Raw genomic sequence first — 24,532 nt, forward strand, 5'->3', positions numbered from 1 at the left:
TTTAAAAATAGAAATACAGGTCAAGGAGTTCACATTCCAGTGATAACGAAAACTTTAGACTACATTGTATTATTTCCTCTTTTAAGGACTTGCTGTAACACTTGTTTTTTGTTCTCCCATTCCCAAAGTAATGTGGGAAATGCCTGGAAGCAGAGTTATGCATCAGTTTATGCCTGGTCCTAAATGGAAACGTGAATAGGAGACAAGTGAGGTAATGCCATACAAGTCAATAGCATAAATAGATACATGTACACTGTAGTACAAATACAAGTGTATATTTAAGGGTTTTATTATCAAAGTCTTGTAAAACAATTTCAGAAACTGTACATCAACATGGCACAGACTGTAGCCTACTTTTGTTTTTACCAGCACAAAAGTAAATGCTCCAAAAACGTCCAGAACTAAAAGAGGTTGCCCAACTACTTTGCATAATAACAGGAAATCACTGTGTGCAAAAGGTTACTACTTCAGTGACTGTAACACAAATTTATTAGTTTATACAACTTGCGATCAAGTACATTATCAAGTAGACTTGTTTTAAAATCATCATGTTTTAAAATTATCATGAAGTTCAATTTTTTTAAATGCACTATCCTTTTTTGCAGGGTTTTTACACATACAAACAAAATGAAATAAACGCAGGTTATGAAGAACTAACTACACAAGGTTCACTCCCTCCTGTCTTACAGAAGTTTTGCATTACTATCTCAAGAAGTCCAAGTTGTCAAAAATCAAACACACCACCTGAGAAGGATTTAGACTCGGAAGTTCACCTTACATTGGGCATCAAAAAAGGCTAGTGCATTTCAACCTTGCCAAAGCCAAACAAATCCACAACAAAAAGATTTAGCCACAAGGCTAAAAAGGTTATCTATGTCTATCAGAACGTTTGTTTCCAGATGAAGCTAATGTTAGTTTCTTTGTCTACATTTAAGACCCTTAGTAGATCCACCATGTTGTAGGAGATGAGGATGTTCTTGCCACAGTTAACATGCAGCCAGTGCATTCCCTATTTTGCTCTATTACCGCAAATGAATCAAACTCTAGAAACACTATTGTAGGTGAGCTGGTTTACTAAAAAGATCATACAACACAAACAGTCCATGCCTGCCAAAGATGCATGCAGCTTTTTGCTCAAAAATGAAAAAAGCAGCACCAAGTTTAATAAGAACTGCTGGGCTACTCAATTCAGTTTGGCCAATAACAAGAATGGAAACCCAGACATCACTTTCTCTAAAGCTTTTGATGTAATTATTTAATATCAGGAGCTTTACAACCAGTTATAGTTACAGCTGTGTACATCTAGCTTAAAAGGTTAAACAAGTACAGCATAAAGGAATCACACAGGAATGACACTGATGCATGTCGGCAACTGTTTTCACTGCCAAGGCAATATTCAGTCACTCATATCCATATCCTCTTCATGATGATCATCCCCATTGACTTTGGACTCCCTTGTTGTATCTCCGCTCCCTTTTTCGGCTGGTGACTCCCTATGTTTTGGGGAAGTAGAATCTGCTGCCTTCTCCTCCTTTTTCTCTTTTTCACTATCATAGCCTTGTTCTTCTTCATCATAATCCCTTGTGACCTGCTTTGCCAAGATAAAACACAAAGCAAAATATGTAAGACAAGCTTAAAGGCTCTTGGGATTCTAGGATTAAGTAGGACACTGCACAAACAAACAAAACAGATTTTTAAAGCATACTTTGACATCCTTGTCACTCTCTGACTTTCTCTCTCGATCCTTCTCTTTGTCTTTACTCTTTTTCTTCTTGCTTGTTGACCTCTCACGTTCATCCCTGGTTCTCTCCTTGTCTTTATCCTTTTTCTTCTCTTTTTTGTGCCTAAGGCAGTAAGATAATTCAAGAAACTGAGAAATATAGGCATTTTGTAGGATCAGTGAAATATTTCAGTTCTCCTCCCCGCCCCCCTTTAAGTAGCCAGAAGCCAAATTTGAACAAAAAGTATGGTTATGGCAAGCTGTACATCCAAAACTGGTTCTGCCAAGGGGTGAGATTTTTGCTGGACTGATCTGTTGTAATATTCAGATTCAAGCTAAAGAAATTTACTCTTGCCTATAATTCTATAAAAGCTATTTTACTAAAAACCATCCAAACAATTCCACTCTCCTTAGAAGTATATAAAATTATTCACACAAAAATATCAACCGCATTGGCTACAAGCACTAAAATGAATGTAACAAGCCCTCCTATCAATCTGATTTTAGTTTTTAAAATACCTTCTCAGCCCAGAATTTTAAACTATTTTATGCTTTGGAAAGGGATTTGTCTGTCCGCCTGTTCTCTATAGGTGCAGCTGCCTCTTGAGATATCATTGCCAAACAAAGTGGGGATAGTGATCTTTGTAAATGTTTGGATGCTGGCTGTCATTTTAAATCAAGTCAGCAGAGAGAAATGTCACTTCTTCAATTTTTGGCACAGGTTTGGTTGCTTCTCGCAATATCACCAAACTTAGCATGAGGGTTCCTTCGGCGGGACAGCAGACTTCGTTGCTACTTGGCACCGTTGTGAATCAAGGTGGTGGACTGAAACATCACTTTAGTTTGACTTTGGCCATTTTGACATCGCTTCAGCCACCTCCCAAATTACCATTACCAGAATCACCACAAGGGTTTTGGGCGCCATTCTGAATCAAGATGGCAGACTAAGAAATTATTTCATCCAATTTTGGGTGTGATAGATCCAACTCACAAACTACACTGTTCCTTTCAAAAACACAGTATTTCCCCCCCCCCCTAAAAAATCACAGGCAGCATCAGGCACTAGCCGCTAATTAACCATAAAGTAGGACAACAATGAAGACACTAAATAAACCAAGATGTGTAGAGATATAAAAAAAGAGGGAATTCTACAACTTATATGGTCACCACTTTTGTCATGATGTTATATAGCAAAGAACATTTATAAAAATAACATAATAAAAGCTATAATCCTTTTAATATATCCCAGTATATACCATTGTTTGCTCTAATGGCCAGTCATGGTAATCTAAGTACACTTATTAACAAAATAACATGCTCCAAGGATTTCCTTGCAACAATGAGACAGCTGCCTTCTCACTGTGTCCTTCCCAAAGCAGAAGTCTACAGTTTATGGATTTGTTAAACAAACAAACCTTTTTGGTGAAGGAGACCTGGACGGCTTTCTCTTGGGAGACCTGGGCTTTTTAGGTGACCTAGATCCACTTCTGCTTCTTCTGCGCCGTCTTTCTCTGTAATTAATAACAGAAGTCAAGAGGCCTTCAAATAAACATCTCCATTGTTTTTTTAGTATCACTTTTAACATTCCCATTACACCCATGTTGTCTATACAGAACCAGGAGGGTCTTGAAGAGGGAGGCGCAGCAACGACTTCTGTGCAAGAGAAGTCTCAGGTTGCCTGTGTGTACTCCGTCAAATGCCTGGGGGGAGGGCACAAGGTCCCACTGTTGCTTCAACTGCTCCATTGGGGCACAAACATGAGAAAGTTAATGCCAGCTACACTAGAAGCGTTTGTATGCTTCTGGTGCACCTTAGGAGCTGCTGTAAGTGCGAGCTTTTGTCAATAAAGAATTAACTATCACCTTCCTTGGTTGGGTGTGTGTGTGTGGGGGGAACAGCTGACCTTTGGACAGGCTTTTCGGGGAGAAGGTATGGGGTGAGGAAGGGAACGTAAAGATCTCTCACATCAGCTTGCTTTCTGCTCACACAGTGTCAGATACAACCCTATGATTTTGTTACTCCTTAGAAATGGAAAGTAAAAGGGGGCTATGTGTATAGGAAAGAGCAACCTGCCTACCTACAGTTCAGACTGCAAGATGCCTGCATGAAATGGGTCTGCTGGCTCTCAAAACAGGAAAAACTTACATAAATGAACTCATTAAGTATGTTTTACATTATCTTTGTTATGTGAAGCCCTGTAGTTCAAAGAAAATGCTTTTCTTTGATATTATATAGCCCTCTCTTGGTCTGTCCGATGCAGCAGAATATGCACAATTACTTTTGCAAAGTAAATACAAGATTAAAGGTTATACGGCACCTGCTTGTGCTTCTGGATCGTCTGGCTGTGCTGTAACTCTTTGGTGGAGTTTTAGACCGTTTCTTCTCTTTCTCTTCTTTCTTTTTGTCTCTAAAAAACCAATCAGATAAAAAAGGTACAAGCAGATTAGCTCTCTTATTGTCCTTGCATAATGAATTTATCAAACTCCTGTAGCTATAGCTCTGACTTTCTAATAGCCAAGATTGTAATTCTGATACTTTTCGTATTGAAGGATGTACTAAGCTTCTAGGGATTACCTGGGTTTGGATGTGCTCCGAGACCTTCTAATACGCTCTCTGGAATGCGACCTCCGTCGCCGAGGACTTTTAGATCGTCTCCTGCTTCTTGATTTTGAGTGTGATCTTCTCCTTGATCGGCTTCTTGACCGTCTATTAAACAGAACAATATTTAATATTCATCTTACTGTATTGTACCGTACTGTACCTACTGTGATTGAGTTGTCCCATAACCAACTTCTCAATTTATCTCAATGAAGTTGACCTTAAAAGTTACCTGAAAAGTTACCTTCACAATAATTGTGGCCATCTTTTGATCCAACTCTTTCCAGCACCAACCATGCTAAATTGTTAGTTTTAATATTCAACAAATGCAGCTTAATATGTTGAATCAAGGATATAATCAGGGTTTGAGAACATGTTCTGTGCAAAGTAATTTCACCCATAACCTGGTAAAAGTTTGCCCTTTTACTCACTTTCAAATCCTAGATACACAAAATTCTTTTCTATTGTCATATATTTATAAAGGAGCATAACAAGAGAAATATCCTAAAGCACTTTGATTTTGGACTGTCAATGATCCCACCTCACTAAATTTTACCTGTGTCTAGAAGAAGATGGAGTTCTCCTCCTTCTTGAACGTGATCTGGATCTTGAATGCCTTCTCTTGTCATCTTTTTTATCTGGAATTAAAATATTTAAAAGTTGGAATCCTTTCATTATCATATGACATCTATGTTTGGCTGCCCACCTTCTGGGGCACTCTGTACAAAAAGCTGAAAGTGAATGAGGTTTTTTTTACTCAAGAGAGAAAAACAATCAATTCCTACGTCTGAATTCTACGTCAACCATTCTATGAAATTGCAAGTTTACATTCATTAAGAGATGAGGAACTTTCAAAAGATTTTTTTAAAAGCCAAAGTGCCTAAAATCTACGAGCAGGCCAAAGTTTTGTTCAACCCTGAGATCTTAAGAGCTGCCCTGCTGGATCACATCAAAGGTTTATTTAGCGCAGGATCTGATCATCTGCAGAAGTCTATTTGCTTCCTATGAGGGGCCCATAAGCAGGGCATGTGAACAAAAGGCTTCCTGGTGGTGTTACTTAGCAAGTGGTGTTTTCAGGAGCATACTGCTGCTGATCTAGGAAGTAGCATACATCCATCATGACAAGTAGCCACTGATATCCTTATCCTCCATGAATTTATCTATTTGCCCTTTAAAGCCCTCTAAGTTAGTAGCTAGCCATCACCACATGTGTGAAGTACTGCCTTTTGTCAGTCCTGAATCTCCCAGCATTCAGTTTTGCTGGATGACCCCGCAATGAAGAAAACTCTACTTCATGCATAAATGTTATACACCTCTATCACATTCTTCCTTATTCATCGTTTTTGTTAAACCAGATAGCTCCATACATCATATTTCTTTGTAGAAGAACTGCCCATTTTGATGGGCATCATGTTTTTCTGCTCTATGATATCCTTTTTTGAGACAAGGGCTGCACAGTCTTCCAAGTGTGGTCACATCACAGATGTATGAAATCATTATGGTCTCTGCAGTTTCTACTACTAATGCTTTCCTAACTATTCGTAACACAGAATTTGCCTTTCACAACTGCTGGAGGCTGAGTTGATCTTTTTCATAGAGCTGCTCACCACAATTACATAATATATTTTCAGGTCAGCCACTGCCAGTTCAGAACCCATCAGCATATGGACAAAGATAGGACAAATCCGCCTCACTTTATACTTTCTTCCACTGAACAGCATTTGACAATTCATTGCCCATTCGTTGACATTGGATAGATCTCTTGGAGCTCTTCTCAATCCCATGCCCCCATTTTTACCATCCTGCAGAATTTGATGTCATTGGCATTCTAACAACAAGTAGTTTTTGTAATATAAGAAAGACAGTCAAGATCAGTTTACCTGGCTCTATAGCAGCAGAAATCAGGGATTGTGCTTCTCGTACTCGTTTCATGGCTTCTTCTATTTCTTTACTGGAGGTATCTGTTTTCAGACTTGGTGAAACGAGACCTGCAGCTACATGGTTCAGCCTAGAAACCAAAAATATATCATTTATTTTTACTCCCTTCTTCTTTTGAAAATGGTAACAAAGGAACTGACGGATGATTAATAAAACAGGAGTCCCCACCCATAGGCTCATAACAGATACAACACAAAAGGAAAAAGTGATGGTAAGAAAACATTTGATTGATGGCTCAATCAAACCTGGGCACTAATTCTAAAAGTTTCAAAGTTTGTATGCAGTTGGGATTAAAATCGTAGCAGGAGAGAAAAAACCAAAGGAAGAGAAGCATCTTAGTAGAACCAATAGAGTGGTCCTGCTCCCCATCTCTGTTTATCCAAAACTGGATGAATAGGTAGCTAGTACATATATTCAACTCAATTGACCAAAACTTCAATATAACCATTAAAAGCAAAAAGACAAGTTAAGAACTGGCAAAGTAATAGGCCCTGGATCCGCAACAGCATTAAAAAATGTTGCTTCCTCTGTAATAAAAGATGTTGGTTTCCACAATAAAGGCTCTCTACAAACTGACCTCCGTTTCCTATGAGCATGGAGCACACTGCCCCATAGTTCATGGTTTATCATGAATGCCAAGATAGCTCCCAATTTGCTCCTCTCATTCAATTTGTAGTGTGAATGGAAAAGCAAAGCATGATCCCTGGCTTAGCGCTACATCTGAACTGAGAATCATGGTTTGCTTCACCCAAATAAACAATGATCCTTTATTTGGATGTAATGCTAAACCAGGGATTATGGTTTGCTGCTCCCACTCAGACTGTGGGAGAAGCAGAGGGGAAATCATATGTACACAGTAAACCATTAACTATGGTTTATCATGATGTGCATGCACTGCCATTCTCCAGGTGTGTTTTACTCTCTTTTTATCTTTTACACTGCTTCTATGGCTTTAAGCATATGAAGTGTCCTATAAATTTATTTTATAATATGATAGTTTAAACATCAAAATTGAAACTTACTTTGGATCCACTGTGCTCATAAGCTTTAGTAGTTGATCTGCTGCAAGAGACTGTAAAGAAAATTAATCAAAAATTGCTTTTAACATTGAAAGAAGTCGAAAATTTGCAGAAGGGAAGGAAAGAATATCCAAACAGCCCCTAAATCTAACCCAAATGAGCAGACATTTGCAGATTAAAGAAGCGAATATGCAAAAAAAATTCTCTGACTCATGGAAGTAGTCACCTAATGTTCTCAGATAGGGTCACAGTGTTCCAGGCATAGAACAGCAATTTTCTTTCTGACCTGTAGTGGTTAATGTCAGCACTTAATTCTCAACTGCATTGATTGAGAGCGTCCAGTTTGCTGAAGAACTGGTCTTTATTTTACTGTTTGTTTAAAATGCCACGGGTTTAACAGTTAAGCTGTTGAGTGAAAAGAGCGAAGCTAAACTTGTGCTATGTTTGTAGCAATTGTTTTCTAAACATTAATGGTACTTTAATCTAATTGACAGATGTGGTTCTTGTCCGTAATGTTAGATTTTAAAGTTGCAATGCACATTTAATTCTCAATTGTGCCCATAGCTTTATTTTACAAGCTAAATTATATATTAAGCTTGACTACGGGTCAAAATTTCTTATATAGCTAGTCTCCAAGATGGATAGTTGCTTAGAAGTTGTGTTACCCCCAAGTGTGAACTCCAATGGTGGATAACTATGGGCTTTTAAAGTTAGCCAGTGCAACATAATCCTAATCTGTTTAGTGTGAAGTCAGTTGCACTGAGTTTACTGAGACTCACACTTTAGAAATTTTGCTCCGGATTACAAGTTTTCTACATAACCTTTATAATAGATAGGTATGCAAGTCTAAAGATTCCAGCAATTTTCATCTGCAAAAATTTTAAAGGTAAGCAAATCTAATCAAATCTAGCCACACTAGGAAATAGGATAGTGGGGGTCAATTGACCATAGATATAAATATAGAGCTTGCCTGCGTGATGCCCTGTTTGAGTAGAGAGAACCCCTAAAGAGAATGAGTAAGAGTTCATAATACAGAATATGCTGATGAAGTAACAATAACTAACTCTTGCAAAACTTTGGCTTTGAGGACAGGCCACATGAATACAGTCATACCTCGGATTGTGAACGTGATCCGTGCAGGAGGCACGTTCGCAACCCGCAGCGCTGCATCTGCACACGCATGTGACACAATTCGGCGCTTCTGCACATGCGTTGAAACCCAGAAGCAACCTCTTCCGGTACTTCCGGGTTTGGCGCAGTCTGCAACCTGAAAACGCGCAACCCGCAGTGTTCGTAACCTGAGGTATGACTGTACGATTTTAAACACACAATCCATTTCATTTATTTATGAAAATCTCCATCAAATAAAACTTTTAAAGCAAAATAAAATATATACAACAAGAAGCTCTGCCAGTGGGTAGTGCTACCCTGTGTTTTATATATCAAATGGGTCATATGAACATGAGTAATGATAAAGACCAAAGTTTCACCAAATGTTTTGTCCGGATTTAGCTTTATAGGCCCTGATCCATTACTGGGCTGAGATAAAGATTTAACAAATCAACTGCTTCATCTGAATTATATGAAATGGAGGAATAGTGTTGGGTATCAATGACACTGTATCTCAAATCTTGCGTTTTCATGATGTTAAAAAGCACAGTTTGAACCCTGCAGGACTAAACAAAAGTAAATTCCATGGAGTCTCTAAACAAATGGGGCTTGGGGAGATAGCTACAAATCTATAGAAATAATAGAAAGACTAATTATTGTAATTTTTATACTGGAGGTGTAATGCTTGATGTAAAATCATGTTTAACTCATTGCTGAATGTTCTTGGTTAAATATCAGTTTCATTAAATTATAGATCAAAGCAGTATATAGTAGAGCCTGAACAAATAAAAAATGCTTCAAAATCAATATGAAATGTTTATTTAGATTTGAAATTGAGATTGATACAGCAAAAATTAATATTCCAGGTATGCTGCACTCTACAACATCTGTAAAGGAAGGCACTGTCTATTACAGATAATGCTGGATGGAGGTGTAATGCTGAAAATACCTCATTGAGACATATGGTATGAACTTCTCCAGTGGTCTGAAGTTGCTGTCCATATCAATTTTGTAGTGGCAAAATACTTTATATTTGCAGATGCTCATGTACTTTGAAATTATATTCGCACAGTACAGAAATTAAAGGCACAACCAAAAAATGGATACTGCGAGCCCTTAGTTGCTGAAAGACTTATACTGCAAGCCTTAAAGGATAAACACTTGCTATCTGCATGTAATGGTCTGAGGACCTCACTGCCCTGGCTATATCTGAACATATGTCTTACAGACACCAATTTCGTGTGGGTACCTATTTGAATTATTGACACAAGATGGCTGTACTGATGGCTACTGTACCCTTAAGATGCAATGATGGTGGTATACATTAATAATATTTTTCATTTTCAAAAAATTATGCTTACAATTTTTTATTTTTTCCTCCCCCCTTGTTAAATTCACAAATTAAAAATAAACTTAAGTGTATGTGAATGTAACACAAGCAATATACCTGCGAGTTTAAATTTGCTCCAGGAAGCCCTAGAGCAGCCAGTGCCGGGTCAAGAGTTGGAGCTCCTAAAGCAGCCAAGGGAACAGCACCAATCTATAATAAAGAGAATCAATAGAAGTAGACAGCATATTATACCAGAATGTACAATCAAGAAAACAGCTTCCACCATCTGAAAAAGGCAAGGAATAGTTTTGAACTGTTCTGCATAACGTTAAAGTACTGCTGTAAAATGACTTGCAGCACATTAATATGAAGCAACATAGGAAGCTGACTTATATAGGGGTAAGACTACTATATTTCTAACCTAGCATTTTCTACGCTAAATCATAGCAGCTCTCCAGCATATGAAAAAGTATTTCCTGTTATCTGCTACCTGAATAGTGATTCTCAGGATTGAATCTGAGCTTTCTGCAAAGCATATATACTATCACTCCCTGTTATCTAGCATGTGTGTCCTAGTTAGGAATGCAAAGTTTGATTAATTAACCCAATTAATTGATTTAAGATTTTCAAATTAGTGAAGTCCCTGACTGACTTTAGAAATTAATGTTCTGACATTTCCCTCCTCTCCAATCCGCAGGTGACAGAAGGAAAGATGCATGCATGCGACACATAACTCTTGTGCACTGGTGCAATTTCTAGTCTTCACCTCACCTGTTGAAATTGTTGTCTTTGAAAGGAAAGAGGACGAGTAAACCACCCTGCCACCAAGGCAAGGTGTCACAATGTGCACTTCCAAGCAAACTAACTGTCTGTATCATTGGGACTTACTTCCAAGTAACCTGATCCATAAAACATGCTCTGCTTCTTAAGAACTACTGATCTATGCAGGTGCAGATTTAATCAATTGATTAGCTAACAGCAACTTGTACAATTAAAGAAAGTTTAATCACTTGATCAGGTGACAATCCTAGTTCATGGATGTCTAACCAACAGCACGCTAACAAGTTTAAAATAAGTTTAAGAGGCAGCTGTGATTAAGTTGCTGGGTTCTGTGGCATTCTAGCCTGCAACAGACGTACTACCATATGGCACAGGGTCAAGCCTATGCCCAATGCCGGCCTTGCTACTAAAACTACTTGTACACTTTTAACAAGATCCCATTATGGACAGGATCTAGCGCTGCTAAACTTATTGACTACAGACCTATTTTAGGGGTTTTATCCAAGAAAACATGGGCAGGACTAGATTGACTTTTGGAAGCCCCAAGAAAGCAGTTTTCTGAAACCTACAGCAGAGTTTCTTCTGTACAGCTTTGATGAAAATTTCTACAGTTAGCTTTTAGAATACTCCTCTCCTGGGACTTCTGAAGCTAGAGAGCTTTTTTCATTAACTCCAGCCTCCACAGTACAGTCCTAGTCCAGGGAAAGTATTGTGGAGGCTGTGTGAGAAATAAGAATAGCATTACTAGTATCACACTGTGTGTTAGTGTGATAGTTCTTGTTGCCTGCCTGAAAACTGTCTTTCTTCAACCTTGTTATGCAGCCAGCTAATCCTCTCAACTAACTGCTCATGAAGGCGCACTGTTATACTGGAAGTGGGGACACCCCAGAAGACTGCAAAAGTCACTTCTGCAACTACAAAAACTGCTCGTCTCCCCACCCCTGGCATGTCTTCCCACTTTATATTTTAATGAATAAATGGCACATCTTTCAAAGCATAACCATGAATCAAGTTTCAAACCAGAGAGTTCTTTAAAACGAGAGGCATGGTTATCTGGATTCTTACCTGCCACAATCCTGTTATACATTTTTTTCTGTTTTGGTGTAATGGGTGTTATCTCAGAAAATACAGATATATGCAGTTGTACATTCTAGCATACATCTCGTAAGATGTATACTTACCTGAGAAAGTGGGTTGGGTGTAGGCAGGAGTCCACCCCCCGGCAGAAGACCTGCCACAGCGTTAGCTGGTGCCAGGAGAGACAAAGCCTTAGTCTCATCAGGAATAACTCCTGCAGAGAGACAGCTTTGCATTAGAAGACACTCACCACTGATTTTTTAAAAAACCACACACACAAATACACCCAGAAAATGTCTCCCTGAAACACCACCTGAGTTTGCTGCAAGTACTTATGTTGGCTATAATACAATGTTTGATCTCTTAATAATTTATCATTAATTTGTATGCCAGAATGAAACTTCAATGTGTGAAAATTTGACTGTTCCTTTTTCTCTACAAAAGGTTAAGTTCTAGAATAAAAAAATAGCACAATACACACTACTTGTTTGTTAACACTGCCAAGATTTCATCACCTGTACTCGATTTTTAAGTCATGAACCAAACGTAAGCAAGCACAGTCGGTTCTCCAGGGGTGTGCTCTCAACTTTCAAAAGCTGTTTTATGAACAACGACTCGTGTCGGCTGCTTCACTATAAAGCACACAGAAAAATCAAGATACACAAGACAAAAAAAGTTTGATTTAGGGGTTAATAATATGGTACAGTTCACTATGATTTCTTTTACACCTACCATACAATTTTGTAAATCTTAAGCGAAGGTAAGAAAAAATGTAGGGCTTTTGCTGACATGTCACATGGATATGAAGGTCTCCACAGAGCTTCAAATAAAGGTTCTGCATATGTGTCCATGTGTATGTGTTTATGTAAATGCCTAAAATGTGGCACATTCCTTACCTGTGCAGTAAAGTACATGCTCCACTGTTTGTCATGCTTACTATACCAAGAATGCTGCTGCATATTGCCATTTCAGAAGAAATTTCTGCTCTGCAGCCTTGTAGCCTGCAAGGGACTAGTTTTACTGCCTAACCTGAATAGAGTATAACCTTACTAAAGAGGTCCAATGTGGGACAAAGAGTAATGTTGATCGTTGTAATTTATCCAACAGCAAAAGCCCTATACGTATGGCTTAATCTGTTAATGTGCCCAAGCCCCCAATATGAGAGTTCAATAAGACAACTGTACTATATATTTGCAAATACCAGTAGCGTTTCTGAAATACATATTAAAAAGACTGCATCTCATCATAAAACATACAATATGTACAGGGCACTTAAGAGAAACTGGATAAGCTGCAGAAGAAAACTGTTGGGTGGTATTTTCAGCAGGGCCTGGTATATAGTTCAGGCTGAACCAGGGAAAAGAACTGTAAAACACAACAACAAAAAAGAAAAACCACTGTTAAATAAAGGTAATGGTTCCTTCCACCTATACTGAGAAGTGCCGATAATATAAACAAATGTATAATACACAGCACTGTTATCTTTCTTCTGTCACTGAGCTGTCATAATTTCAATACCAAAAGTTATGGTGGGAAAAGGGGGAAAGGTCATTTAGATACAGGGCATTAATGCATCAATATAAACATTATCTATAGAGATTATGGGATAATTTTGCATGCAAAATTATGTCTCAGAGGATATTATTTATGTTTACACACAAATAGTGCAACTATAACATTTCTGGCATCTAACTAAAATCCTCTTATCCTGAGACACCTCATAGAAGATCTGCATCCATTAAGTAGTCATGCATCTGATCCTCTCATTTTTAGGAAAAAAGTTATTCAGAAATAAAACTACATTTTTTAAAAAAGCAATGAGGCCCCTCACCAGTTAATTTTCATGCGTCAAGTGTTTTTTACTGCTGCTTTGTTAGAACCATGAAATACTGCATGAATGTGTAGAAATGAAGAAAAAGAAACAGACAAAATAAACAAACATTAACCAAAGAACCTACACAACCCCACCCAAAGGCACTGTTAATACCTGAGTTCCTTCCAAATCCTTGAATTTCATAGTGAAGTTTATAGTACTATGCCTTACCGTGAACTTTGTGTAAGTCTAGAACACAAAGCAATAGCCAACACCAAGATATATGAACACACAAAGAACAGGAATGTAAGTGATACAGGGAGCTGTGATTAGCACAGTAACAGTATTTTAATACTTCCAGTTAGGTAATGTTAAACCCACCACCACTAGTTAAAAATCAAGATCTAAATTCAGCAGAGTACTTAAGCATGTGGTTCAATGCATATGAACAATCCCACTCAATTTGAAATACCTCACTGAATGATGCTTAAGTACCTAGCAGAAATGGGGTTCTTGCAATATGAACCACTGATGAGTAGTTTGTTTGATTCCATAGACGTGGAAGAATTGCAAGAACGAAGTAGTTCAAGTTCACAGAAAAAAAACCCTAGTATTCTTATACAGTACTGTGTCCACAATTATAGTTCTCGCACAAACTACACAGCTGTACACATATCCTACACCACCAAATTGAGGCCCTGACAATAATAGCTACTTAAGCTGCATTAAACAAATTTCAGGAGATTCTCAAGAGATATATTTGGCTGATTTCTTAGTGCCAGATTTATCTTTCTAGCACATTGAACATTGTATTTTCAAAGATAAAAATATTAAACGCTTAAAACATGGTGATTCTGTAGGAGCCAAATTAAGTCTTGATGAAATTGACAGGGCAGGACTGCTGCTTTTAGAGCCAAACTAGATATGAGTGCAGCAGTCCTCCCCCAATCACATAAAAAGGGTGTCCGGGTCCATTTTTAATAATAAAAGCAAAACTGTGAGAGCCCCTGAAACCTATCCCAACCTGCTCTTACCTCCCCACAGCCCCCTTCTGCAAACATTGAGCATATTTTCAGCATCAGAGCTCAGATAAGGATAAAAACACAGAGGGACAGATTGCAAGGAAGTTAAGCTGCAGGCACAGGAAGGATTCTGTGCACTTCAGTTCTTTAACTGTTCTAGATCAACTTCCAAACTGCTCTTTCTATGTGACTGGGGAAAGTCTATGTTTAAATGCAAAGACTGTCATATCTAGTTTGGCCCTGATATGTAGATGTTCATGCAAGAACAATTATATCTCAATTGTTATTTTGTCCAAACTAAAGCAGAAGCAATTACATTCTAAAAATATTCTACTCTGAAATTTAAAACTGATCAGGATTAAAAGTTGTTTACACTACTTATAGCTTCAGTGAGGAATATCCTACAACTAGGTCTTTGCCAGGTCTGCACACTGCATATTCCTCTGCCTTGTTAATGTGTAAACATATTTTTATAAAAACAGGTAATGGTAAGACTTGCGCTACAATCTTGCATAGTTAGGCTGCTTAAATCCCACTGACCTCCATGAGATCCAGCTGCCTGTGAGTGCAGGAATTAAGTGCAAGACTACACATATTTTACTGTAATCAAGCGATTTAACTAGTTTATCAATTAATGGTGCCTTTGAAATAGTTGTGATGAAATCTACAGAAGTTTAATAGAACTCGTTAGAAGAGCAGTCTTCTTGGTACTGAATTATTGAATTATGTTCCCAAACCCTGCTCATTGTTTTCAAATTACTGTAACACCCTAAAAATGTAAGAAAAAGAAGAGAAAAAAATGTTGTTAACAAGTGATTACACCAGGAAAACACTTGGGGACTTGAGTGCTTGCTGGCCTTTAGTTAATGTCTAGAATCCCCTGTAGCTGCAGAGGACCCCACTGTTTCAGTCATCTGGAAGGGCCTTTGCATTTGCCTTCTCCACTACAAAAATCACACACACAAATAACAGAGAGAAGAATTTATTATTTAGTGAAATTCTAGATAATATAGCAAGGCTGAACAAGAAAATGCGGAATAAGATCTAACACCCAGTGCTCATTTAGCACCTTTGGATATATTTTCTGTCTAATTGAGATCAAACCCTTGGTGTACCAGAATTTGTACTGAGGGTATTTTATTATTATTATTGTCAACTACGGTAAACAGAACTTTGCCTTGTAACTGGCAGCACATTTCCACTCACTCTCTATGAGAATGAATCATACGACAACACATGCCAAGTTACTTAATGCAAGTTATCTTGTTTAAATGTATCAGTTTTAAAAGACTGCTTATCTTGAAGGGGCCTGATGAAACAAAAATTCAAATAATGCTGCTTAAACATATCAATATTCTAAATGCCTTTGCAAAAAGACTGACAGGCAAGTTCCAGCTTTTGCTTGAATAATTAATTGTTTCACTTTTGGATAAAAGCAAGCAGTGTCAGTATACCAAGGGTTTTAAATAGGTAAATAGCTTCAATGTTTTACGTGCTAAACTTCATGCTATTAAGCTACATCAGGATTTAGTACCATTATTCTATGGCTTCATAGATCATTAAACAATTCACAAACCTTCTGCATATGGTACGACTATCAACGCTCTGTCAACGAATACAGTATTTGTCAGATGCTGAGCCACAACTGCGGAGTCAGGTTCTTGGAACTTTACAAAACACACACGGGAAGAAACAGGCAAAGGGGAGTCACTAGAAAGGAAAAAAATTGGAAGAATATCAAATGCAAGACCAACAAAATCAGTGAATTACTTGACTGAAGATGAAACTGAAAGTGAGTTGTAATGGTATTTTATTTTCATATTATACTACATTGTCATTAAATGAAGCAGCCACAAGAGGCAAGAAATCTGATGGGTATTAACCTTCTCTACTACCATTGTGGTTTGCTGGCTGTCACTACATGCAAAAAAATAATAATCAAGAGACACTATTACAATATAAGGTCATACACAGCTGCACAATAGATGTGTATACCATACTAGGGCATCATTTGGGCAGCAGCACAATACCTTTATCTCTGGAGGAAGAGACATCTAGTGGTAAAGGTAGAAAATTCATCATTTCAATTTCCCTTCACCATCTAAAATTAGTTGCAGATAGATTTCAAAAGAAGGAATAGGTGACTGACACGGGATTCTGTCATGCACCTAGTCTGGCCTAATTTGGAACAAACATATTTTTCAACCCACAGAGGTTGCTAGAAGGTTTATCCCGCATAAAATGTAGCAGAACATTTCTTCACTTCTAACAATACACCTTGCTTCCTGAAATTAATTAGTAAAATAATGGACCTAGTATCAGTCAAACTGGGCAATTTTAAAGTTTTAATGAACTTTGTCTAGAAGCAGAAGCACATTAAATATAAACAGCTTTGGAGTTGGATATCATAGACTTGTCTGAGTGCTAAGCACTTTTATAGAGCCCTCCCACTTGTGTTGTAGTCTGCTGAACTGCATCTTGTGACTATCAAGAAGGCTTTTTCCATCGTTGTGCCCAGCTTCTAAGTATGTCCCTCCCCACCCCCCAAAATAAAACAAGCATTAATTCTGACGAGCTTTCAATGTTGTCTAGAGACCTACCTCTTCACTCTTCAATAAATGCCTATTTGTGGGCTGTTAATATGGAGCCTGGGCATGATCTGGCTGGTCCACTGTGGACTGTAATGTATTTTATTGTATTGCTCTTATTGGAATAGTATTATCCTGTTAAAATACCCCAGTATTATTGATGAAGGGTGGTATAGTAGTGTTTTAAATAAACAAATAATTATATCATTATATACCACTCATAGTTTTAAATTCATAGATACACTTATTTTCAATGGAACATACTGTTGTCCTAAATATTGAGAAGTGTGAAACCTATATTACTTTCCTTAACATTTAAACAAGTGAAGTACATGCTATTGAGTTCCCAAGTCCTATCCTAAAACATTTATGAGTAATTGAATCCAATAAAAACAATCTCCAAGTAAAATTTTGAATGTGTTTGAACTTGTACTTACTTATTTTGAAGTAAATTCCATTCTAGCTAACGGTGCTTACTCCCTGATAAGTGTGCTTAGGATTGCATCATAACTGCATTTTGCTTAATGTTTCCCTAACAGAGTATTTCAGCATGTAAGATTAATATGACCTAGGGCCAGATCCAACACCTTAGCTCTGCTGAAGCAAGGGACTTCTATGCATGCAACAGAATCTAATCACCCCTCCAGGGTTGGGGGGTACCCAACTGATGCAGCCTTGGAAACAATCCATACTTTTAAAAAGTTGTATTTACTAACTGTAACTCAAACATGTCAAATCAAGATATCAATCAATTTACAGTATTGTTACATTTTCCAGAAAAACACATTCTACTGCCTATTTCTAAAATATACTCCCTCACAAGTGTACATATATTCCAGTCTTACAAAATAATCCTTTAATATCTACTTAAAGTAAGTCCTACTGAGTTCACTAGGACTTGCTCTCAGGTAAGTGAGTATATAGGATTGCAGCCTTAGCTTAATCGACAGAAAACACTAATTGATGAGGCTGAGAATTAATATTTACTTAACATTATGTACAGATGTGGCTCACAGAAATGAACTGTGGCAGGTGGTGACAAGACAACAGACCTTGTTTAGTCACAGCAGGTATAAATATGATTTACACATGGTTTTTACACCCTATCAAATAATAGAGCTCTAGAGCAAGGAAGGTTGGCTGAAGTCAATCTTGCATTGTCTACTGTATTTTTTAAAACTAAACTTCCACATGACTAACATTTGCAAAACCAAAGTGTATAAAGTACTTGGGATTTTAATCAGAACTGCACATTGCAGGGCACTTATTGAGGTGCCCCACTTCAGATCTTTGCTCTCAAACTCCTGGAGAACTCTAAAAGCAGTAATATGGAGGTGCTAGAGGGGGAGGCCTTACCAATGTTCTCCTGCTCCCAGGTTTCATTTACAAACCAACATAACCTTATTTTTTGAAAAATTTGCAGACAGTATAGATTACCGCTTTTCAGCATTATCAGTGCATGTTAACTTTAAAAATTAAACTGTATGGTTTGTAGATAGCATAAAATGGGACTGGAGTCACACAAACCTCTTGCTAGTGTGTATATGTAACGTTGCAACTTGCACTATACGGCCATGCTAAACCAGGTAACAAAAATCATCAGTGAAATACTGCCAGTAAGGAAAATCAATCGCCAGAAGTGTAAATAAAGGGGCCTTTTATACAATAAATACCCTTATCAAGTTCAAGGGGTGTTCACAGTACAGTTCATATAACATATTGTGAACATTTGTTGTTGCAAATATAAATTTGGGCTCCTCTGGAAGAGCAGCACGTGTATTTAATAAATCAATCAATGTGTTACTGTCTCCATAAATTATGCTCAGCTGAAGGGCTAATTTCAGCATTTTCAGTCACCTGGCTTAGGAAAAAAACCAAAAACACGGAGCTTGGGCACAATTACAAACGGGGGGGGGGGCCGACCCTCTTTGAGCACATCCTAAACTGAACGAAGTTGAGCGCACGGTCCTTACACACAGCAAAGTCCACTATAGATTAACTTCTCTTCATTTCGCCAGCTTAACTGTGGTGGCAGAAGTCACTCCATTGTTCCTTTCCTTTTAAACAACTTGGGAGTTAAGAAACCCTTGCAGGTCCACGGCGAAGTATTCGCCACGATACCCTCTTCTACCTGCTTCAAACCCGGCTTTAAATTACGTCTCCAAGAGGCGGCTGGGGAAAGGAACGCGAAGCGACTAATGGCGTCGCTTTCGCCCCCTGAAGAGAAGTGTAATGGCGGGGGGGAACAACTGTAGTTCCGCCAGCGCAAGATGGTGAGGCGAGACCATGGCTTTGAGAATGGCGGCCTTCGCAACCTCGCGCCCAGCTGCTCCTCCTCCTCCGTCGTCGCCCCCACCAATTTGGGCCTGGTAGGCGCGCCGCGCTCGGAAGCAGCCGAGCGCGAGGCTCCGCGGCCTCCACTAGGCCACCCTGCGGCCTAGGCCTGTATGAGGCGCGACTGCGGCGGCCATAAGCGGCCCCTGAGGGGGCGTCCGCGCGGGACTCACTCGGGAGGGAAGAGGCGCAGTTCCTCGATCTTGCCCAGGAAGCCGAAGAGAGTCCGCATCTGTTCGGAGCTGGCGCTCGGGGAGACGTTGGTGACCTGGATCACGTCGGTGCCGCTGCTTGAAGCCATCGCGCTACCTCCTCCTCCTGCCCCCGTCACTACAAACACATCGAGGGGAGAGGGGGTCGCCACGACCCTGGAGAACCGGACGGTGGCCTCCTCCTTGTGTCCCTCAGCGCTTCCCGTCGAGCTATCGCAGTCCCGTCACGCACGCAACTAACCGCCGCCGAGCGATCGTTTCGCCACCAACCAGCCTGGGCCGCAATATCCCACAACCCTCCGCGGCCCTACCCCGCGCCTCCTCGGCGCAAGAGCCTTTTCAGTCCTGCGCCTGCTCAAAGCAAGCCGCCCAGCCGCGGTAGACACGCAGAACTAGCGCCCTGCGCATGCCCACTCCCGCTGATTCTTTGCGCGGCGCGTGTGTGGGGGTTCCTTAGCACTTTGTTGCGCATGCCTCGGATGTGCCTTTGGTTTCGAAGCGGTAATCGCGCTTAGGTTTTCTGCGGAGGCGTGTCGCGTCGAACGCTTTGCTATTTGCTAAGGCAGCTACTTAGCGCTGGGGTTGTGAGCTGACTTAGCTTTTGGACAGGGCTAACTGGAGTGAACAAGTCTTATCTCTCTATATATGTTTATCTCTCTGTGTGTTTAATTTGCAGCAGGGTCCATTCGCATTACAAGCTCCTTGGGTTGTTTAGCTGCCATTAGACAGAAAGTTGGACTAGTATTTATAAAGGGTAGGGGGAAGATGCATGCTAAGTTAACTCAAAAGCAACAGAGTGAGAGAATCTCTTTGCACGCCCTCTGTGTGAGAGGGAACAGAGGAGTTTGCTAAGACCATTGGTTGTTTATTCAGTTTGAATGATTTGTTTCTTTATACAGTACCTGGGTGTTTGGTTAAATTGGCAATAGCAATTTTGTTGCTGTAGCTTGCTTGTTTAACCTTATAGACATGTTGAGTTGTTCGTCGGACCTGTTTATATCATTTTTGCAATGTTTGTATCTCGTTTTGCTTCCTTGATTGTTATTACTTTGTTTCCCACACTGGGATTGTAAAAAAACATCCGATGCTTATCGAAACTGGAAATAAATAAATAATGGTGCAACCCAATGTCCGCACATTGTGGACTACAGCCTTACTTCGTCAGATGCTAGCCTGAGTTGCTCATGTATAAAGTTATTCCTAGAGTCGGAATGTCGTTTATAACACGACTTGTATATCAGAACTCTTCCACAGGCTCAGAATAGCCTCTTAGGAGATAGTGAGCGGAATAAACAGCGTTTCATTTGTAAAAAGCTGAGGCGATGCCTGCCTGGAAGTCGCACCTTAGGCTTGGGAGACCTTCGTCTCTAGATACTAAATTTGCATCTTGCACACACACTTCATTTTGCCCAAGGTCCATTCGGTGGGGCGGCTCAGTGAGTTCTGCCACTCAGTCCACCAACTACACAGGCTCTTCTTATTTATGACTTCAGCGTGCATACTTTCTGGGAGAAAAGCCGCCGACATATACTCAATAGCCATCTTGCTGTGCTTCCCGGTTAAAATAAAAAAGCAAGTCCCGGCTCAGCTAAAGCTCTGACGGGAGCTCAGTCAGGCCTTTCCTCTGGGGCGGCTCCCCTCCCCGCGCGGAAGAGGAGGCGCCAACCGCCTACGACGCGAGGAAAGGCGGGAGGGCCCGCGTTTCAACCCGGCTTTGCGCCGCGCTCCGAGGGGCTTAGCCGGTGCGGGCAACCGAGCGGGTCGGCGGAGACCATGTCCGGGGCGCGAAGAAGAGGCGCGGGAAATTCTCTCGCCGGCTTCAGGCGGGGCGCGGGCGACGGCGCTGCGGCGGTGCCCCAGGGGCTGATCCGGACGGCGCGGAAGAGTGGCCAGTTGAACCTCTCTGGCCGCGGGCTGACCGAAGGTGAGCGGGGCCGCCGCTTGGATTCCCCCGTCTCCACGGGCCGAGGCCGCGGCTGCCTCCGCTGCGCTGCGTTTCCTGAGGGGACCGGGCGGTCCCCACCTGTCGGCCGCGGAGGCCGCGTCTTCCCCTCAGGTCGCGCCCGGCTGCTTCCCGCTTTATTCCTAAGGAAAGAGCGCTGGTTGGGGCCCGAGGACTCCAGGGGCGTGTGCTGAGCTGAGGGCGGCTTCATTAATTTTTTTTAAAAAATTCCACACAATTTAACAAATGCAGTTCAATTTCAATACAGTGTTCTCTTGACATTTTGACTCCCTACCCTTCTGTGAGGTTGCCATTCAAATCTTTTATCTACTGCCTTAAATACTTCTCCCCCCAAAACATATAATTTGTATTAAATTCATTATATCTAGTCAGATATTTGTATCGGGTACAAATAAGTATTATTTCCCTTTTTATATTTCAAACCCAGCCTGTGTTTTAATTTGTCTATAGTATTTGTATGGTGTTCAAATAAATAATAATGATGACTATTATTATTATTCTCCTTCCTTTGCTTATATTTCAAATCCTGCCTGCGATTTCATTTGACCATAATATTTTCTCAGACAGTCCGAAAAGGGTCTCCCCTCTTCCACAGATATTCTGTATCTCTGGTCTCTCTATTTTTTGCTCCACTCCCTCTTGTCTACCACAGTTTGGGGGCATTTGAATGGGCATTGGCCATCATTTTATTATCCCTCTGAAGTTTTATAATGTGCCTTTCCTGTGGGGGGCTGGATGGAGGTCGGCAACTGGGGGAAGAACCCGCTTATTATTTCTTAAGCCTGGGCGAAGGGAAGAGGAGAAGCTTGGGTTGCATCCAGCGCCAGCCCTACTCGGAGTAGGAGCGCTGAAGTTAACTAACACAAGGTCGATTGATTTCGGTGGGTTTCATTTGAGGGGGGGGGGGGAGTTGAATACCATTTCTGCATCATCTCAGGTTGTCTTAAAAGATGTTTGGGCAAATTCATGGACTGTCAGTGGCTACTTGCTCTGGTAACTGCCTACTTACCTTGAGGCAGTTGCTAGAAGTCGCAAGTGGTGTCTTCTTGTGGGATTCCCATACTGTAGGTTGCTGGTGGACCATAGAGAACAGGATGCTGCACTAGGTGAGCCTTAGGTCTAATCCAGAAGGGCTTTTCTTGTGTTCATTTTTCTTTCTCCAGTCCCTCCACATGTATGGCGAATAAACTTGGATACTCCAGAAGAGGCGAAGCAAAACCTTTCCTTTAGTGCTGACGAACGGTGGTGGGAGCAAACCGATCTCACTAAACTAATATTATCTTCGAACAAACTACAGTGTCTTTCTGATGATCTAAGGCTGTTGCCTGCTCTCACTGTGCTGGATGTGAGTACAATATTTTTGATTAATGTTGCTTTCATATTCCTATTGTGATGATGAAAAGTGGGGGAAATAGACCTCTTTCATTCTGTAAGAGCTTTGTTATGTTTCGTAATCTTCAGGGATATGCATAGATCTTATGTTAAAGATACATTTTTGTGTTCATGCAATCAAGTAGTATAAAAATTTTATGAAATAAAAATAAATAAATAAACACTAACAATGTGTTAAACAAGAACTGGAAAGATTTAAAGAGCTTTGTCATTTATCACCATATTTTCAGACATAGTTCAGAATATAATGCAGTGGCTGATGGTAATGCTTGGATCCTAAAGTGTTTGGTACAGGGAGCAATTGATTTCCTACTTATTTGAAGTAAGTAAAAGTGCTGACAATTTCTTTTTATTTTTAGGTGCATGATAATCAACTGACATCTCTTCCTTCTGCTATAGGAACACTGGAAAATCTCCAGAAACTTAATGTGAGGTAAATATATTGTACAAACTTTGTACACAGAACATGTTTAAGGAATGGAAAAAGTTTAAAGATCTTTAAAGTGAAGATTGAGGTGAGGAAATTTTAAGTACATTAGTTTTTAGTTATGTGTAGATAGTAGGTTCTTGTGGACGTGTAACATTTGTAGGCTAACAGGCAAGATTGTTTTAGAACAAAGTACTAATGCATTGGGACACGGGTGGCACTGTGGGTTAAACCACAGAGCCTAGGACTTGCCGATCAGAAGTTCGGCGGTTCGAATCCCCACGACGGGGTGAGCTCCCGTTGCTCGGTCCCTGCTCCTGCCAACCTAGCAGTTCGAAAGCATGTCAAAGGGCAAGTAGATAAATAGGTACTGCTCTGGCGGGAAGGTAAACAGCGTTTCCGTGCGCTGCTCTGGTCTGCCAGAAGCAGCTTAGTCATGCTGGCCTCATGACCCGGAAGCTGTACGCCGGCTCCCTCGGCCAATAAAGCGAGATGAGTGCTGCAACCCCAGAGTCAGCCACGACTGGACCTAATGGTTAGGGGTACCTTTACCTTTACTAATGCATTTCTTCATAATTTTCATTTTATCAACAGCCATAATAGACTAACAGATATACCGGAGGAGCTTACCCAACTAAAACATTTAAGAAGTCTACTTCTGCAGCACAATGAATTAAATCAGTTGCCTGATGAATTAGGACAGCTTATTAGTTTGGAAGAGTTGGTAAGTAGAGAAGGCTTTTATGGCGATTCTGGTGATGTTTTGGTTACTAATGTTAGTTCATTACTTGCATAACTCTTGAATGGGTACTGTTCTTTAAAGTTCTTACCTTTGATTTACCAGCCCCATATTAAGTCATTTGGTGCTTGTTTGACAGTTTTGCTATGAAAGCATTTAAATTCTATGTATGACACTGCTTGCAAAAATTGTATGATTTGTCAAATCTTTTATTTTTCTGATTCATTTCTGATTCATTTAAAAGTAAGCTGATTAATTAATTATGTGTGGGTTTGTTTAATTAAAAAAATCAATTATTTCCTTCAGAAGTCTCATGGGATGTGTTGAAAATTCGACTTCTTTTTCATAAGGCCAACAATTCTGTTTTCAACGCTGGCCAATGGGATGCTTCCCAGAAGTTCATTAGAAAGGCAACAGCCTTCCTCTCTTGTCCCCATCTCCCCACACCTTGCAGCTTTATTAATAGATTT

The 24,532-nt window shown here is 40.0% G+C and overlaps 2 protein-coding genes across 18 annotated transcripts in view; one reads left to right on the forward strand and one right to left on the reverse strand.

Annotated features, from left to right (window-relative positions):
- Window positions 1–273: 273 nt before the first annotated feature.
- On the reverse strand, window positions 274–19,826 carry SRSF11 (serine and arginine rich splicing factor 11). 6 transcript variants are annotated; one of them, XM_028733119.2, is made up of 13 exons: window positions 19,503–19,826; window positions 15,984–16,117; window positions 11,677–11,786; window positions 9,833–9,925; window positions 8,246–8,278; window positions 7,279–7,328; window positions 6,199–6,326; window positions 4,875–4,956; window positions 4,295–4,426; window positions 4,038–4,127; window positions 3,136–3,231; window positions 1,706–1,844; window positions 274–1,588 (listed from the first exon to the last, which is right to left on the reverse strand). In XM_028733119.2, the coding sequence occupies exons 1-13, from the start codon at window positions 19,628–19,630 to the stop codon at window positions 1,397–1,399; spliced, it is 1,407 nt and encodes a 468-aa protein (XP_028588952.1). In that variant the 5' UTR covers window positions 19,631–19,826; the 3' UTR covers window positions 274–1,396. The 6 variants fall into 6 exon arrangements, with proteins under 6 accessions (XP_028588952.1, XP_028588950.1, XP_028588954.1 ...); XM_028733117.2 differs by having other exon boundaries at window positions 274–1,591; XM_028733121.2 differs by lacking the exon at window positions 8,246–8,278 and having other exon boundaries at window positions 19,503–19,825.
- A 74-nt stretch (window positions 19,827–19,900) lies between these two features.
- LRRC40 (leucine rich repeat containing 40) overlaps window positions 19,901–24,532 on the forward strand; it is a 50,450-nt gene continuing 45,818 nt past the window's right edge. For 10 of the 12 annotated variants that reach the window (XR_013392890.1, XR_013392891.1, XR_013392894.1 and 7 more), the window contains exons 1-4: window positions 20,083–21,465; window positions 22,668–22,849; window positions 23,256–23,329; window positions 23,918–24,047. Coding sequence is in view for 5 of the 12 variants with exons in the window: in XM_077928597.1 (XP_077784723.1) it covers window positions 21,315–21,465; window positions 22,668–22,849; window positions 23,256–23,329; window positions 23,918–24,047 (537 nt within the window). In the remaining 7 variants the exon portion in view is untranslated. Of the gene's footprint in view, window positions 20,043–20,082; window positions 21,466–22,667; window positions 22,850–23,255; window positions 23,330–23,917; window positions 24,048–24,532 lie in introns of those variants that run through there. The other 2 variants (XM_028733115.2, XM_028733112.2) reach the window with 2 other exon arrangements.

The sequence above is a fragment of the Podarcis muralis genome, chromosome 5, assembly GCF_964188315.1.
Source record: "Podarcis muralis chromosome 5, rPodMur119.hap1.1, whole genome shotgun sequence".
Taxonomy (NCBI): Eukaryota; Metazoa; Chordata; class Lepidosauria; order Squamata; family Lacertidae; genus Podarcis; species Podarcis muralis.

What these genes read in the sequence shown, in the direction of transcription:
- SRSF11 (XM_028733117.2), bottom strand. Translation starts at nt 19,630, where the DNA reads ATGGCTTCAAGCAGCGGCACCGACGTGATCCAGGTCACCAACGTCTCC. An exon ending in CTGCGCCTCTTCCCTCCCGA is followed by an intron (nt 16,118 to 19,502) that starts GTGAGTCCCGCG and finishes TTTCCTTTCTAG; the next exon opens with TGACTCCCCTTTGCCTGTTT. An exon ending in TCAAACAGGGCATCACGCAG is followed by an intron (nt 7,329 to 8,245) that starts GCAAGCTCTATA and finishes TTTTCTTTACAG; the next exon opens with TCTCTTGCAGCAGATCAACT.